The following is an 18,002-nucleotide window of genomic DNA, read 5'->3' on the forward strand; positions in this document are numbered from 1 at the left end:
ACCCAAAGATGTTCTATAAATATATTAAGAGCAAGAGGATAACTAAAGAAAGGGTAGGGCCTATTAGAGACCATGAGGGTAATGGAGGCGAAAAATGTTGGTGTGATTCTGAATGAATACTTTGCGTGTTTTCACAAAGGAAAGGGGCAATGCAGATACTGTTATCGAGGAGGAGTGTGAAATTCTGGATGAAATAAACATAGTGAGAGAAGAGGTATTAAGAGCTTTGAAAGTAGATAAGTCCACAGGCCCGGATGAAATGCATCCCAGGCTGTTGAGTGAAGTAAAAGAGGAAATAGCAGAGGCCTTGACCATCATTTTCCAGTGCTCTTTGGATTTGGGCATAGTGCCAGAGGACTGCTAATGTGGTACCCTTTTTAAGGAGGGAGAAAGGGATAGGCCGAGTAATTACAGGCCTGTCGGCCTAACCTCAGTGGTGGGAAAATTATTGGAAAAAATCCTGAAACACAGGATAAATCTACATTTAGAAAGACAAGGATTAATCAGGGACAGTCAGCATGGATTTGTTAAGCGAAGATCGTGTAGGTTAGCTAAACTTTTTGATAAGGTCCCACATGGCAGACTGGTCATGAATGTAAAAGCCCATGGGATCCAGGGCAAAGTGGCAAGTTGGATCCAAAATTGGCTCAGAGGCAGGAAGCAAAGGGTAATGGTTGATGGATGTTTTTCTAACTGGAAGGATGTTTCCAGTGGGGTTCTGCAGGGTTCAGTACTGGGTCCCTTGCTTTTTGTGGTATACATCAATGATCTAGATTTGAATATAAGGGTATGATTAAGAAGTTTGCAGATGATACTAAAATTGGCTGCGTGGTTGATAATGAAGAGGATAGTCATGGAATGCAGGAGGATATCAATCTACTGGTCAGGTGGGCAGAACAGTGGCAAATGGAATTTAATTCGGAGAAGTATGAGGTAATGCACTTGGGGAGGGTGACTAAAGAAAGGGTATACACATTAAATGATAGGCCACTTGGAAGTCCCAAATTGGGGAAAAGCTAACTTTTCTAAGTTGAGAAGTGATTTGGCCACACTGGACTGGAAACAGCTACTTGTAGGTAAATTAGTGTCAGAACAGTGGGAGGCATTCAAGGAGGAGATCCGGACCGCTCAGGCCAAACAAAGGGACCTTGGAGTGCTTGTCCACAGATCCCTGAAAGTAGCAGGCCAGGTGGATAAGGTGGTTAAGAAGGCATACAGAATGCTTGCCTTTATTGGTCAAGGCATAGAATATAAGAGCAGGTAGGTTATGCTTAAATTGTATAATACTCTGGTTATGCCACAGCTGGAATACGGTCACCGTATTATAGGAAGGACGTGATTGCACTGGAGAGGGTGCAGAGGAAATTTACGAGGATGCTGCCTGGAATAGAGAATCTTAGCTATGAGGACAGATTGGATAGGCTGGGTTTGCTCTCTTGGGAACAGAGGAGGCTGAGAGGAGATCTCATTGAGGTGTATAAAATTTTGAGGGGCTTCGATATAGTATATAGCAAGAGCCTATTTTGTTTAGTGCAGGGATCTATTACGAGGGTGTATAGTTTTAAGGTGGTTGGTGGAAGATTCAGAGGGGATTTGAGGGGATGCTTCTTCACACAGAGGATAGTGGGGGTCTGGAATTCACTGCCTGGAAGGGTGGTAGAGGCAGAAACCCTCACCACATTTAAAAGGTGCTTGGATGGGCACTTGAAGTACCGTCACCTGCAGGACCTAGAGCTGGTAAGTGGGATTAGACTGGATAACCTCTTGTTGGCTGGCGCAGATACGATGGTAAGTACTGCAGGGAATCGAATACAATGAGAGTGATCTCCTGGATTAGTTTCGATCATCTGGATTGGTCGGAGAGGAATTTTCCCAGATTTTTTCCCCAGTTGGCCTGGGTTTTAACCTGGTTTTCTGTCTCTCCCAGGAGATCGCATGGCTCTGCTTGGGGTGGACTACAGAATGTTGCGGTGCAAGAGGTGCCATAGTTGTGTAGGACGGACTGGTTGGCCAGATGCCCTTTACCTTCCCACCATTGTTCATTGTTCATCGGTTTATATGTAACCTTCAGGGCTGCTGACCGAGAGCCGTGTGGTTCTTTGTCGGTCGGCGCTGACATGATGGGCCAAAATGGCCTCCTCTGCACTGTAGATTTCTATGTTTCTATGAAAATCCAGCCCCAAGAGTGGAGTGACGCACTAAGGGAAGCGTTCCACACTTCTCTTAGGGCGCTAAACTGGAATCACGGGGCGCTGGCGCGGGACGCTAACGAAGTTCTGGTGCTGCAATACCAGCATCCTGGTGCTTAAAGTGGAAGTTAGCTGGAGCACCTGAACACTTAGAAACAAATGCAAGGGAGCTAATTTGAACATCAGGAAGCGCGTTAGACAGTAAAGAAAGTGAAATCAATGGAAATAAAGTGCAAGCACATCTGAGTTTCTTAACTCATAAAGACCCAACTGCTCATCCCTTTAATTAGCGCCCCGGGAGCTTCTCTGACAGCTGTGAACGCCTGCTTTTTCTGCCGCGATTAGTGCCAGGCGGTAAGGCAGGCGATCCCACTGAAGTTCGTGTCTGGGCACTAACAGGGCGTTGCACAGTCACTGATGTCAGCAAGTGGGTGGCGCTAGAGGGCACAGCCACACCTGCACTCAGGTTCACGGGAGGCGCTGTTAGCACGGCACTCGGCAGGTAAGCACTTAGCAGTGCGTTAGCGCCCCTCTTGGGCACTAACGGCTGCCGCTATTCAAATAAATTTCTCGCCCAAAATTGTCTTTCTTTTCTTTAGAAGGTGACTTGCCCATTACTCTCTGCAAAGCTGATTTCCACCAGCCTCTGGTTCTGACAGTGGAGTATGTTTTGTCTAGCCCAGTGCTGTCCAGTAGAAACCGTTGAGTAGCCACAGCTGTGGGTGACACTGTTTTAGCTAGTTACATCCAATACAGGTAAATGTACTTGACTTAACAAATATCTGCTACCATTCAGTAACCAAGGAAGTAAAGCATGCACAACGATCAAAAAAACACTTGCACATTCTGCTTCTCATCTCACTTTTTTACCAACAGAAAGGTTAAAGTTCACATGCATGTCCTATGTGAACAGGAATATTGAGATTACGTGCCCAATGACAGTCTATTACACATTTTAAAAATCTACTAATCAGATATGCAATTAACCACATCTGGATTTTCAATTAGCCAAATCTGGATTCCCAATTATCTACATCTGGATTCCTAATTAACCTCACCAAAAGGGGGCACTTGATTTAAAGTTATGTTAAAAATAGTTGTGTCTGGGGTTAATGTATTGGATTCATCAGTGTAGTGTGTGATGTGTCCTTATTTATTCAAGGTTGGGACGAAAGCTGGCGTGTGTACATACATGAGCACAAAATGCTGCCTTCTCCTTGTACCCGGGTCTGTCTCTCTCCCTCTTTTTGAAACAAAGTACCAAATTAGCAAAGGAGGCAGTCGCTCTGGTTTCACACTCTGCAATTCTGAGTGAGAGGGAAGGGAGCGTTTTTTTTAAAGACCGTCTTAACAGGCTTTTAGGGGGTTTGTGGGCAAGTGAGGGTGAAGGGACTTGAAACAAAAAGCAGGCGCGTCTTGATATAGCAATAAGAATTCCCGTGTGTTGTCTGATTGTTTCGCGATCCGTTACGTGTAATAATTTGAGGTTGGTGCTGTGTTCTGTGGCGTGTGTTTCACACATGGATTGTGATGTGTCACCGGGGCAAAGGGCGTGACTCCATGGAGAGTTATTATGGCTACAATGTTTCTTAATCGTTCAAAGAAAGAAGGAAGATGTAACTCGTCGACTTGTTCTGTCTCCCTCTTTTAACGAGATGTGTGCTAAATCACACTGTTGCTATTGGTGTTGCCTTGGGAAGTCGCAGGAACCGGATGACCGGGTGACACCTCAAGGCGTGTTTTACAGGGACATACCGCATTTAATCAACGCAGATGGGAATTACTTATTCTGCAGATACTGGATGCCAAAAACCCAGCCCAGGTTAGCTTAACCTTCAATGTAAAAACAGGTTCCGGTTTAACTTAATGGCACTTGATTGTTGAGTGAGTTTTTCATATCATGTATTATGCAGATGTAATTTCATCCCCCCCGCAGTTTAAACAGGGGAGGAAAGAGTTGGGTAGGGCAAGTGAAATTGATCAGACTGAGGAGAATCATTCTCGGGTATCAGGCAATGTTTCAAGGCCCCCACAAGAGATCACAATTCACTTACAAAATCCCAATTATGCCAGCCTTAGGCCGTCCATTCACCAGGACATTTCTGCTGCTACCGAAGTGCTCAACCACATCCTCACCACCACCTTTGATGGCCTAGTCCTGATTGAAACTATTACTCTCTCACACCTTAGCCATTCCCCTGGTATGGTCCTCATCTTCGCTCCCTTCAGTCCAAGGACTAATTTCAGACTTGAACGGATGTGGCGGACAACTGGTTTAGCCATTCACCGCCAGATCTGACTGGACCACGTAAAGCACTATCGGGTCCTGCTCGCTCTGCCAAAATTGCTCATTATTCCAGGATAATTCTGGAATGCAAAGATAATCCCTGGCTTCCTTTCACTACTGCAAACCGTCTTCGTAAACCCCTCTCCTCTGCCTCCTCCACACTCGCCTCCAACAAGTGCGAGGAGCTCATGTACTTCTTTGCCTCTAATTGAGACCATCCGATCAGCTGCCTCTGCCACTTCCCTTCCTCCCCTAGCCCACCGGGGTAAACTTCCTCTAAGGTTCCCCCCATCCTATCCCTGAACACTCGTCTCTCTCCAGTTTCTCTCCCATCACCCTTCATGACCTCTCTTCACTCATCTTGTCCACGTGACCTACTTCCTGCTCCCTTGACCCTATTCCCACCAAACTGACTACCCAACTTCCTTTTCTGACTCCTATGTTAGCTGATAGTGTTAACGGTTCTCTCTCCTGAGGTACTGTCCCCCTCCTTAAAATCTGCCATCACCACTCCACAAAAAAACAACTGAACTCCTCCGGCCTTGCAAACCCCATCTCCTACCTCCCTTTCCTCTCCAAAGTCCTTGGAACATGTTGTCGCCACCCAAATCCATGCCCATCTTTCCCAGAACTCCGCGTTTGAATCCGTCCAATCAGGTTTCTGTCCTTGCCACAGTCTCAAATGACATCCTATGTGACTCTGACAAAGGTAAATTATCCCTCCTCATTCTTCTTGGCCTGTCTGCAGCCTTTGGCACGGTTAACCGCTCCAGCCTTCTACAACACCTCTCCACTGGCATCCAGCTGGGTGGGACTGCATTCACCTGGTTCTATTCTTATCTAATTGTAGCCAAAGAATCACCTGCAATGGCTTCTCTTCCCACTCAGACATTGTTATCTCTGGTGCCCCCCAAGGATCTATCCTTAGCCCCATCCTATGCCTCATCTACATGCTGCCCCTTGGCAACATCATCCAAAAACACCACATCAGTTTCCACATGAATGCTGACAACCTCCAGCTCCACTTCTCTTGACCACTCCACTGTCTCTAAATTGTCAGACTGCTTGTCCGACATCCAGTTCTCGATGAGCAGAAATTTTCTCCAATTAAATATTGGGAAGAGCAAAGCCCTAAGACTGCCTATTTCCACCTCCGTAACATTGCAGTTCTCCCCTCGCCCGCCCACCCCCGCCCCATCTCAGCTCATCTGCTACTGAAGCCCTCATCCATGCCCTTGTTACCTCTAGACTTAACTATTCCAAAGCACTCCTGGCTGGCCTCCTACGTACAATTGAGGTGATCCAAAACTCGGCTGCCCGTGTCCTAACTCGCACCAAGTCCCGCTCACCCCTGTGTTTCCGGTTAGATGCGTGGCCATGGCCGCGTACTGCTACAGGGAACCCGCGCAGACGGCATTTCAATGTAACAACCACACATGCGCGATAATTTGAATGGTCCGCACAGCCACTTAAAGGGGCTGAACAGGGCCAAACAAAATGACAGGGAACATAGCCCAGCACCCCTGTGTTCACTGACCTACATTGGCTCCCGGTTAAACAAAGCTTCGATTTTAAAATTCTCACCCCTGTTTACAAATCCCTCCATGGCCTCGCTGCTCCCTATCTCTGCAATCTCTGAGGGTTGTGAATCTTTGGAATTCTGGGCGAACCTGTGGATTCAAAGGCATTGATTGCCATGACCATCTCACAGTCCTGTTCGTCCGACCCTTCTGTGGTCGCCAGGGGTAGCCTGCTAAGCGCGTTGGCACAGTTGTCTGTGCCTGGTCTGTGCCTTATCGTGTAGTCGTAAGCCGCCAGAATGATTGTCCACTGCTGGATGCGCGCCGAGGCGTTGGCGTTGATTGCCTTGCACTCGGATAGTAGGGATGTCAGGGGTTTGTGGTCGGTTTCTAACCCAAAATTGGCCCCGAAAATGTGCATCTTTTTGACACCATACACGCACGCGAGCGCCTCCTTCTCAACTATATCGTACCCGTGCTCCGCCCGCGAGAGCGACCTGGAGGCACAAACGGGCTGCAATTTACCCGCATCATTGACGTGCTGTAAAACGCACCCGACCCCATATGCTGACGCATCACACATAAGGACTAACTTTTTACCTGGGTCAAAAAAAGCTAAAACACTCTTGGAACATAGAAGGTTGCGTGCCTTATTGAAGTCGCGTTCTTGGACATCCCCCCCAAAACCAATCGCACCCCTTTCTGAGTAGCACGTGGAGAGGCTCCAGCAGCGTGCTCAAGTTCTGCATAAAGTTTCCAAAGTAATTGAGTAACCCGAGAAAGGCGCGCAGTTCCGAGACATTCCGGGATGTGGGTGCCAGGCGAATCGCTTCGGTTTTGGATTCGGGTGGGCGGATTCCATCAGCGGCAATCCTTCTGCCCAAAAATTCAACCTCAGGCGCAAGAAACGGACACTTGGATTTCTTAACTCTTTGGCTGACCCAATCCAATCGACTTAGTACTTCCTCAAGATTGCGGAGATGAGAGTCAGTGTCCCTGCCCGTGATGAGTATGTCATCTTGAAACACAACCGTCCCCGGGATGGACTTGAGCAGACTTTCCATGTTGCGCTGGAATATAGCAGCTGCCGACCTGATGTCGAATGGGCACAAAAAAGCCTCGATGTGTGTTGATGGTGGTGAGTAGCTTAGACTCTTCGGTCAGTTCTTGCGTCATATACGCAGATGTGAGATCTAGTTTCGAGAAAAGTTTTCCTCCAGCCAACGTGGCAAATAGGTCCTCCGCTCTGGGCAGCGGGTATTGGTCCTGTAGGGAAACTCTGTTTATGGTAGACTTGTAATCTCCACAGATTCGCACGGATCCATCAGGCTTCATGACGGGGACGATGGGGCTTGCCAGTCGCTGAATTCCACGGGAGAAATTATGCCTTCCCGCAGAAGTTGGTCCAGTCCGTTTTCAATCTTTTCCCTCATCACATAAGGCACAGCTCTAGCCTTGTGATGGACCGGTCTGGCATTCTGTGTGATGTAGATTCTAACTTTAGCCCCTTTGAAGGTGCCCACACCTGGCTGAAAAAGATGTTCAAAAAGGCTTAGAACTGTTAAGCAGGAGATCCGTTCCTCTGACGACATGGCGTGAACATCATCCCATTTCCAATTAAGTTCTGCTAGCTAGCTTCTCCTCAACAGGGCTGGGAGATCCCCGGGGACAATCCACAGGGAAAGTTGGTGCACCATCCCTTTGTGTATGACTGAGAGCATGGCGCTGCCAAGGACTGGGACGATTTCTTTAGTATTGGTCCTTAGTTTGGTGTCGATCTTTGTGAATTTTGGTCTGTTGCTTTTGTGCGGCCACAGCTGTTCAAATTGTTGAATGCTCATGAGGGATTGACTGGCCCCCGTGTCCAGTTCCATGTTGACGGGTATCCCGTTGTGTAGAATCCTCCTCATAATTGGAGGCATCTTGGTGTAAGAACAGTGGACATTGATCGTGTTAACCCGCTGTACCTTGGTGTCCCGTGCACTGTTCCAACAGTCTTCTGGTCCGCTTTACAATCCTTCCGATTCGTATACCAGCCGAGCTGCTGTTTTTCTGCACATATGAGCCAGATGCCCTGTGTAGTTGCAGTTTCTGCAAGCGGCATGCTGAAATCAACATACCCTGGTTGAGTGCCTTTCCCCACATCTCCAACACAAACCGTTTCCATTGTTTCCGAAGGATGAGCTGCATCTGGCTGATCTCCCGTGAGCTTCTCGCAATCTGTTGTTGATTGCTCGCATTGTGGGTTGATGAGGTGTGATTGGCCGTTCATGTGGCCCTTGATTTTGATGGCTTCTGGCGCCACTGTCTGCTGTTGAAGGCCTGCTCTCCTGCCTTTGTCTGTGTGTGGGGGTAGCGGTTTGTTTCACAATGTGAACCCCTTGTTCCGATGCCTCATTGGTTGTCATACCCGAAGTATAGATCAGTCTCGTTTCTTCTTCGCCTGCCAAGAACGTCTGTGCGACCAGTGCTTCTGCCTCTAGAATCAAGTTCTTAGTCTCTTTCAGCTTTGGGAATATGCCCGCGTGGCCTATTCCTTCAATAAAAAAGTCTCTCAGTACTTCTCTCCTTAGTTCATTGGGGAACTCACATGAACTAGCCAGCCTCCGAAGTTCCGCCACGAAGTCGGGTACGCTTTGGCCCACACAGCGTCTGTAGTTGTAGAACCTGTGTCTGCTCGCTGGCTTCAGGTGGTCTCTCACCAGTGTGCTCAGCTCCTCAAACGACTTGCTTGCAGGTTTCTCGGGTGCCAGCAGGTTTTTCATTAAAGCGTATGTTTTCGAGCCACAGCTGGTCAAGAGATGGGCTCTTCTCGTCTGCCTTATCGTCGCCCAGCCAGTCTTTGGTCACAAAGCTTTGCTGGAGCCTTTCTATAAAGTCATCCCAATTGTCTCCAGCATTGTATTTCTCATCTGAGCTGTTGGTAGCCATTCTGTGGATTCTGTGATCCCGTAACTCGTCGCCACTGTTAAGTCCTGACTCTAATATACTGACTTACACGTGACATATGCTGAAGTCAAGGTCACTCAGGACCTGCACCTTTAATTCCAGCTCTCCAGTCCTGCACTTGCCTGAGACCTCCCTTTATATACCACAGTGGGACAGGTATAGAGTGTCTCCTGCAAGTGCACCCCTGGTGGTAAGGTATGCTTATTGTTACAGGTCATATCCAGTTACAGTCATGTATAGCATGGTAAGATACAGTTATATACAGTAAAGTGAGATACATGACACCTCCCTAACAGCACTCTGGGAGCACCTTCACCACACAGACTGCAACGGTTCAAGAGGCGGCTCACCACCACCTTCTCAAGGGCAATTAAGGATGGGCAATAAATGCCGACCTTGCCAGCGACGCCCACTTCCCAGTACAACAAAAAAGTGCGAGGAATATGGTTGTATAATGATTCTTTCCCTTCCTCAACTTTTCACAATTGTAGCCATCTGGATTGTCCCTGTAATATCGATCATTTCATTAGGATTTAAGTAAAGGCAATTGAAAATAATATTTTACTGCTCACTTTGGTAAAATGGATACCCCTCCATTCAATGACTGAATACATAGAGGTCGAAGAACATAGGAACATAAGAATTAGGAGCAGGAGTAGGCCATTCGGCTCCTCGAGCCTGCTCCGCCATTCAATAAGATCATGGCTGAGCATCGACCTCAACTCCACTTTCCCGCCCGATCCCCATATCCTTTGATTCCCCTAGACTCCAAAAATCTATCTGTCTCAGCCTTCAATTCTGGGGTAGAAAATCCCAAAGATTCACAATCCCCTGAGTGAAGAATATCTTCCTCATCTCTGTCTTAAATGACCTACCCCTTATCCTGAGACTGTGACCCCTAGTTCTAGACTCTCCAGCCAGGGGAAACAACCTCTCAGCATCTACCCTGTCAATCCCCTTCAGAATCTTGAATGTTTCAACGAGATCACCTCCCATTCTTCTGGACTCCAGAGAGTATAGGCTCATGTTAGATAATCTCTCATCGCATGAATCAATCTAGTGACTTACAAGTACTGTGCACAGTTCTGGTCATATTATAAAAAGGATACAGAGGCACTGGAGAAGGTGCAAAAAAGATCCCCAAGGATGATACCAGAACTGAGAGAATATATTTCTCGGCAAAGGCTGAACAGCCTGGGGCTTTTTCTTTATAAAAGAGAAGGCTGAGGGGTGACCTAATGGAGGTCTTTAAAATCATGAAAGGTTTCGATAGGGTAGATATAGAGAAGATGTTTCCACTTCTGAGGGAGTTCAAAACTAGAGGCCATAGATATAAGATTGTCACTAATAAGTCCAATCGGAAATTCAGGAGAAACCTCTTCAACAGAGAGTGGTGAGAATGTGGAACTGCTACCACAGGGAGTCATTGAGGTGAATAGCATAGATATACTTAAGAGAAAGTTTAAATGAAGGAGAAAGGAATTGAAGGATATTTTGCTCGGGTTAGATGAAGAGGGGTCAGGGGGGTCCTTTGTGAATCATAAACAGACCAGTTGGACCAATTGGCCTGTTTCTTGCTGCACTTTCAACGTAAACACAGAAACAGACCATTCAACCCAACCAGTTCCTGTCCCATTTACTCTCCATATCAACGTATAGTTCTAATCACATTTAACCGCCCTGTCCGGAACCTTTCAACTCCTTTCCCTTCAGCAACCTATGTAGTCTAATCCTAATTGTTGACACAGTTTCTGCCTCATCCACTAACCCTGCAAGTAAATTCCACAGCCTCATAACTCTCTGAGTTTCTTCTGCCCTCTGTTCTAAATCTCTTATTTAACATTGAATTTATGGTTCCTCAACTACTGGAAACTGCTTCTATCTACATCGTCCTATCTTTTCACAATGTTAAAAACTTCTATCTCGTTGTCTTGTAATCAGGGGGAAACTCTTCACTGGCTGGAGTCATACCGAGCACAAAGGAAGATGGTTGTGGTTGTTAGAGGCCAATCATCTCAGCCCTAGGACATTGCTGCAGGAGTTCCTCAGGGCAGTGTCCTCGGCCCAAACATCTTTAGCTGCTTCATCAATGAACTTCCCTCCATCATAAGGTCAGAAGTGGGGATGCTCGTTAATGATTACAGTGTTCAGTTCCATTCGCAACTCCCCAGAAAATGAAGCAGTCCATGTACGCATGCAACAAGTCCTGGACAACATTAAGGCTTGGGCTGATGGTGGCAAGTAACATTCATGCCTCACAAGTGCCAGGCAATGACCATCTCCAACAAAAGAGTCTAACCATCTTACCTTGACATTCAATGGCATTACCATTGTCAAATCTCCCACCATTAACCTCCTGGCCGTCACCATTGATCAGACACTTAACTGGACCAGCCACATAAATATTGTGGCTACAAGAGCAGGTCAGAGGCTGGGTATTCTGCAGCGAGTGACTCACCTCCTGACTCCCCAAAATCTTTCCACCTTCTACAAGGCAAAAGTCAGAGTTTGATGGAATACTTTCCACTTGCCTGGATGAGTGCAGCTCCAACAACACTCAAGAAGCTCGACACTATCCAGGACAAAGCAGCCCACTTGATCCACCACCTTAAATATTTAACCCCTCCACCACTGGCACACCTTGGTTGCAGTGTGAACCACCTGCAAGATACACTGCTGCAACATGTCAAGGCTACTTCGACAGCACCTCCGAAACCCGCGACCTACATCACCTAGAAGGACAAGGGCAGCAGGCGCATGGGAGTTCCAAGTTTCCCTCCAAGTCACACACCATCCTGACATGGAAATATACCGCCATTCCTTCATTGTCGCTGGGTCAAAATCCTGGAACTCCCTACTAACAGCATTGTGGGAATACCTTCACCACATGACTGAAGTGGTTCAAGAAAGAGCTTACCCTCCATCGTCTCAAAGGCAATTAGGTTGGGCAATAAATGCCAGTCTTGCCAGCGATGCCCATATCCCATGAATGGACGGTAATTTTTTACTTTTAGAAAATTTAGCATCCAGTGAGATGCCTTGCCAAATTATGGAATATTGGCTGCTTTCGCCCAGTGTGAAGGGGGGGGCGATAACTGAGGCGCTAATGGCCTCAGCTGGGCACTGCAGGGGTGCTACTCACAGCCTCTTACCCAATTACAGCTGAGTTCCATTCAGCAATCAGCCTTCAATCCTTGACTCCAGCTCGATCTGGCTCTTAAAGGGGAGGTCATGTCAACCTGCTGCTGCTCATTTCCAGCATTGCTGCACTTCAGTCAGTGATCTCTGGAGCAGAGGAAGATTGTGAAATGGCTGCTGCTAATCCCCCTTCAAGGGAAAGGGCCACAAGATTCAACGAGGTAGCTCTGGAGGCATTGGCAGGGCACTGGAGACCAGGAGGGAGTCCTTGTTCCCTGCATCGGGAAGGAGGCCATCACCGAAGGTGTTCCGTGCCATGTGGCAAGATGTGGCCCGGGAGGTGGCGGCCAGCACTGTGGTGCAGAGAAGCCTCACCCAGTGCCGCAAAAAATTCAGTGACCTATGTCGGGTGGTGAAGATGAGTACAAGCTTCCACACCTCCTCCATATCAGCCTCTCAACCTTTATTTCTGCACATTATGCAAATCACCATTTCCACACCACTCAACCACCAAGCATCTTCAGATACTCACATTCACATCCTCATCTCATGCCTTGCCTACGTTCACAGCTATTCAACCATGGCAGGCATATCTTCCACATGCATAGCTGGACTCTTAATCAAGCGAGTTCCTTTCTTTTGCAGGCCAAGATAGCATGTAATAGACAGGAGCAGTAAAGGACTGGAGATGGGGAACTTGAACTGCGGCCCCTCTCTGACCTTGATGAGCGAGTGCCCGTAGGTAGTGGGCCATGGCCGGCGGAGATGTCGATACCACACCTCTTCCCCCTGCCCCACCCCCACATCAGAAGATTTACCACTTTCCAGCTCCTGATACTGTCTGCATTCCTTGCTCCATTCCTGCCCCACTGCCCTCACCTTAATGCAAGTCTTGTGCCATTTATGCTTTTAGATACCCAGACAGAAGCTGTCGATCCTGCACCAGAGCCCCCCCACAAGACATTCTGGGGGGAGTTAAGAGCAGGAGGAAGAGCTGAGCACTACATCATTGCTTCTCTCACCCATGGGCACCAGCACAGATACTGGCACTACACGTTCCTTAGAGGTTAGGCTAGTAGAGGGGTCTGCACTGGGTGATGCACTGGGGTCTAGCGGGCTGCAGCAAAGCCCAGGGGAAAGGGAACCTCGGGAGCCATCTCCCCGGAGGGCACGTTCGCATCGAGTTCTGCTCCACAGGATTCAGTTGAGGATCTCGATGGCATTCACACAAAGCGTGATGGCCATGCACTCTGACATCATAGGTGCAATGGCAAAGGTGCCCGAGAGCCTCTCGGCAGTGGTAAGGAGCCTGCCTGCAGTATTGCGCAGAGCTCGCACACCATGGAGCCCATCATTGCCAATCTGCAGACGATGGTGGACTCCCAGAGAGACCGTGCGGATCCAGACCTCATGACGCGTCATGGAAGACGTGGCAGCTTCCATTGCAGCACAGGTGGAAGCAACTCAATGTCTTAGTGCTGTAATGAAGACAATGGTTGGTGGCATGGAAAAATCAGACTGCTCTCACGCAGTCTCACCTAAATGCTATGCAACGTTTTGATGCTGTCATGCAATCTCGGGCACCTTTGCCATTACACCTATGATGTCAGAGTGCATGGCCATCACCCTTTGTGTGAATGTTTCCCCATCGAGGTCCTCAACCGCATCAATGCGAACATGCCCTCCAGGGAGATGGTTCCCAAGGTTCTGCATCCAGCCTCAGATTGCTCTCACGCAGTCTCAGTGGTTGCCACGTGTGCTCTGACTTCTGCCATCGCCACGTTCGCGTTCTGCTCCACAGGATTCAGATGGGGACCTCGATGGGGAGGCATTCACACAAAGAGTGATGGCCATGCACTCTGATATCATAGGTGCAATGGCAAAGGTGCCCGAGAGCCTGTCGGCAATGTTAAGGAGCCTGCCTCCAGCATTGTGCAGAGCTCTGCGCACACCATGGAGCCCATCATTACCAGTCTGCAAACGATGGTGGACTCCCAGAGAGACCGTGCTGGAGTTAAGTTGCTAGAGCGTAGTCTATAGGCTCCCTAAAAGTAGCTACACTGTTGGACGGAGTATAAATCAAGAAATAATGGAGGCTTGTAAAAAAGGAATGGCAATAATCATTGCCAATTTTAACGATCGTAGTGATTGGATGAAGCAAATTGCCAGGGTAGCCTTAAGGAAGAGTTCATAGAGTGTATCCGGGATAGTTTCCTTGAACAGTACGTTGCAAAACCAACCAGGGAGCAGACTACCTTAGATCTGGTACTGTGTAGTGAGACAGGATTAATAAATGATCTCCTAGTAAGGAATCCTGTCGGAATGAGTGACCATAACATGGTTAAATTTCAAATTCAGTTGGAGGGTGAGAAAGTTGAATCTCAAACCAGTGCCCTAAGCTTAAATAAAGGAGACTACAAAGGTATGAATGCAGAGTTGGCTAAAGTGGATTGGGAAAATAGATTAAAGTATGGGACGGTTAATGAGCATTTAAGGAGATATTTCATAACTCGCAACAAAAATATATCTCAATGAGAAGGAAAGACTGTAAGAGAAGGGATAACAATCCATGGCTAAATAAGGAAATAAGGGATGGTATCAAATTGAGAACAAGGGCATACACTGTGGCCAAGACTAGTAGGAGGCCAGAGGATTGGGAAACTTATAAAAGCCAGCAAAGAACGACTAAAAAATGATAGACAGGGAAAGTAGATTACGAAAGTAAACTAGTGTGGAATATAAAAACAGATAATAAGAGTTTCTACGGTACATAAAAAGGAAAAGAGTGGCTAAAGTAAATATTGGGTCTCCAATAGAATGAGACTGGGGAATTAATAATGGAGAACAGGAAAATGGCAGCGATGTTGAACAAATATTTTGTATCGGTCTTCACTCTAGAAGACACTAAAAACATCCCAATAGTGGATAATCAAGGGTCTATAGGGAGGGAGTGATGATACAGTCACTATCACTAAAGAAGTAGTATTCGGGAAAATAATGGGATGAAAGGCGTACATCCCCTGGACCTGATGGCTTACATCTTAGGCTCTTAAGAGAAGTGGCTGCAGAGATAGTGGATGCATGGGTTATAATCTACCAAAGTTCCCTGGATTCTGGGGCAGTCCCAGCGGATTGGAAAACCACAAATGTAACGCCTCTATTTAAAAAAGGAGGCAGACAAAAAGCAGCAAACTATAGACCAGTTAGCCTAACATTGGGAAAATGCTGGAGTCGATAATTAAGGAAGCAGTAGCAGGTCATTTGGAAAAACATAATTCAATCAGGCAGAGTCAGCATGGTTTTATGAAAGGGAAATCATGTTTGACAAATTTGCTGGAGTTCTTTGAGGATGTAACGAGCAGGCTGGATAAGGGGGAACCAGTGGATATGGTGTATTTGGATTTCCAGAAGGTGTTCGATAAGATGTCACATAAAAGGTTACTGCACAAGATAAAAGTTCACTGGGTTGGGGGTAATATATTAGCATGGATAGAGGATTGGCTGACTAACTGAAAACAGAGTCGGGATAAATGGGTCATTTTCCGGTTGGCAAACAGTAACTAGTGGGATGCCGCAGGGATCAGTGCTGGAGCCTCAACTATTTACAATCTATATTAATGACTTGGATGAAGGGGCCGAGTGTAAGGTAGCCAAGTTTGCTGATGATACAAAGATGGTGGGAAAACAAATTGTGAGGACACAAAAAATCTGCAAAGGGATATAGACAAGCTAAGTGAGTAGGCAAAAATTTGGCAAATGGAGTATAATGTGGGAAAATTTGGTAGAAAAAATAGAAATGCAAATTATAATTTAAATGGAGAAAAATTGCAAAGTGCTGCAGTACAGAGGGACTTGGGGGTCAATGTGCATGAAACAATAAGTTAGTATGCAGGTACAGCAAGTAATCAGGAAGGCAAATGGAATGTTGGCCTTTATTGCAAGGGGGATAGATTATAAAAGCAGCAAAGACCTGCTACAACCGTACAGGGTATTGGTGAGGCCACATCTGGAGTACTGCGTGAAATTTTGGACTCCGTATGTAAGGAAGGATATACTTGCATTGGAGGCTGTTCAGAGATGGTTCACTAGGTTGATTCCGGAGATGACGGGGTTGACTTATGAAGATAGGTTGAGCTATTTACAATATGTATTAATGATTTGGATAAAGGAATTGAATGTAATATCTCCAAGTTTGCAGATGACACTAAGTTGGGTGGCAGTGTGAGCTGTGAGGAGGATGCTAAGAGGCTGCAGGGTGACTTGGACAGGTTAGGTGAGTGGGCAAATGCATGGCAGATGCATTATAATGTAGATAAATATGAGGTTATACACTTTGTTGGTAAAAACAGGGGAAGGCAGATTATCTGAATGGTGACAGATTAGGCAAAAGAGAGGTGTAATATGACCTGGTGTCATGGTACATCAGTCATTGAAAGTTGGCATTCAGCTAAAGCTGGCGGTGAAGAACGCAAATGGCATGTTGGCCTTCATAACGAGAGGATTTGAGTATTGGAGCAGGGAGGTCTTACTGCAGTTGTACAGGGGCCTTAGTGAGGCCATACCTAGAATATTATGCACAGTTTTGGTCTCCTAATCTGAGGAAGGACATTCTTGCTATTGAGGGAGTGCAATGAAGGTTCACCAGACTGATTCCCGGGATGGCAGGACTGACATATGAAGAAAGACTGGATTGACTAGGCTTATATGGAATTTAGAAGAATGAGAGGGGATCTCATAGAACAATATAAAATTCTGACGGCATTGGACAGGTTAGATGCAGGAAGAATGTTCCCGATGTTGGGGAAGTCCAGAGCCAGGGGTCACAGTCTAAGGATAAGGGGTAAGCCATTTAGGACCGAGATGACGAAAAACTTCTTCATCAAAGAATTGTGAACCTGTGGAATTCTCTAGCACAGAAAGTTGTTCAGGCCAGTTCGTTAGATATATTCAAAAGGGAGTTAGATGTGGCCCTTACGGCTAAAAGGATCAAGGGGTATGGAGAGAAAGCAGGAATGGGGTACTGAAGTCGCATGATCAGCCATGATCATATTGAATGATGGTGCAGGCTCGAAGGGCCAAATGGCCTACTCCTGCATCTATTTTCTATGGCCCAAGTTTCCACATGATTTGCTCCTGATTTTTAGGAGCAACTGGTGGAGAACAGAGTATCTTAGAAATCGGAATTCTCCACATTTAAGTTTTCTGCAGATCTCGTCAGGTAGAACAGTTTCACTTTTGAACAGAATTTTTTTTTCAAAAGGGGGCGTGTCCGGCCACTGACGCCTGATTTGAAAGTTTCCACAATGAAAATGTACTCCAAACTAACTTAGAATGGAGCAAGTGAAGATTTTTGTAGGATTGAAAAAACCTTGTCTACACATTAAAAAATCAGGCGCAGGTTACAAATTAGGCGTCCGGAACAAGGTGGGGGGGGGGAAGGGAAGTCATTACATTCTACAATAAATCCTTAGTTATACTTATACAAATATTATACAAATAAATCCAACCTGAATAAAAATTTATAAGCAAAGAAAAGATGAAATAAACCATGTTCCTACCTGTGTGAAAGTGCTTCAGGCAGGCCTTTCAGGCAGCGGTTTCCCGACGGCAGGCAGGGAGAAGGCTGCAGGAAGCCTCAGAACTTGAGGCAGCCGTTCCCGACGGCAGGGGGGGAGGCAATGAGAAGGCTGCAGGAAGCCTCAGAACTTGAGGCAGTCGTTCCCGACGGGCCTGACCAACGGCAGGGGGAGAAAGCTGCAAGAAGCCTCAGTGCTGATCATGGAAGGGCAATGTGGTTTTATTGAAAAATGTTAAAAATTGAACAGCTACAAAGAACTACAAAAATGGCCAAGTGCCAATGTTTCCTTCAGACTGCGCGTGCGCGAACGCTCCAACGCACACGCACAGGGTTGCCGGCAC

The 18,002-nt window shown here is 46.8% G+C and overlaps 1 protein-coding gene across 1 annotated transcript in view; it reads left to right on the forward strand.

Annotated features, from left to right (window-relative positions):
• Positions 1–18,002, forward strand: part of LOC139276783 (monoglyceride lipase-like) — a 77,755-nt gene that overhangs the window by 5,435 nt on the left and 54,318 nt on the right. Inside the window, exon 3 of the mRNA XM_070894787.1 lies at positions 3,890–4,011. Within this exon, the coding sequence (XP_070750888.1) occupies positions 3,890–4,011 (122 nt within the window). The remainder of the gene's footprint in view (positions 1–3,889; positions 4,012–18,002) is intronic.

This window comes from Pristiophorus japonicus, chromosome 12, assembly GCF_044704955.1.
Source record: "Pristiophorus japonicus isolate sPriJap1 chromosome 12, sPriJap1.hap1, whole genome shotgun sequence".
Taxonomy (NCBI): Eukaryota; Metazoa; Chordata; class Chondrichthyes; family Pristiophoridae; genus Pristiophorus; species Pristiophorus japonicus.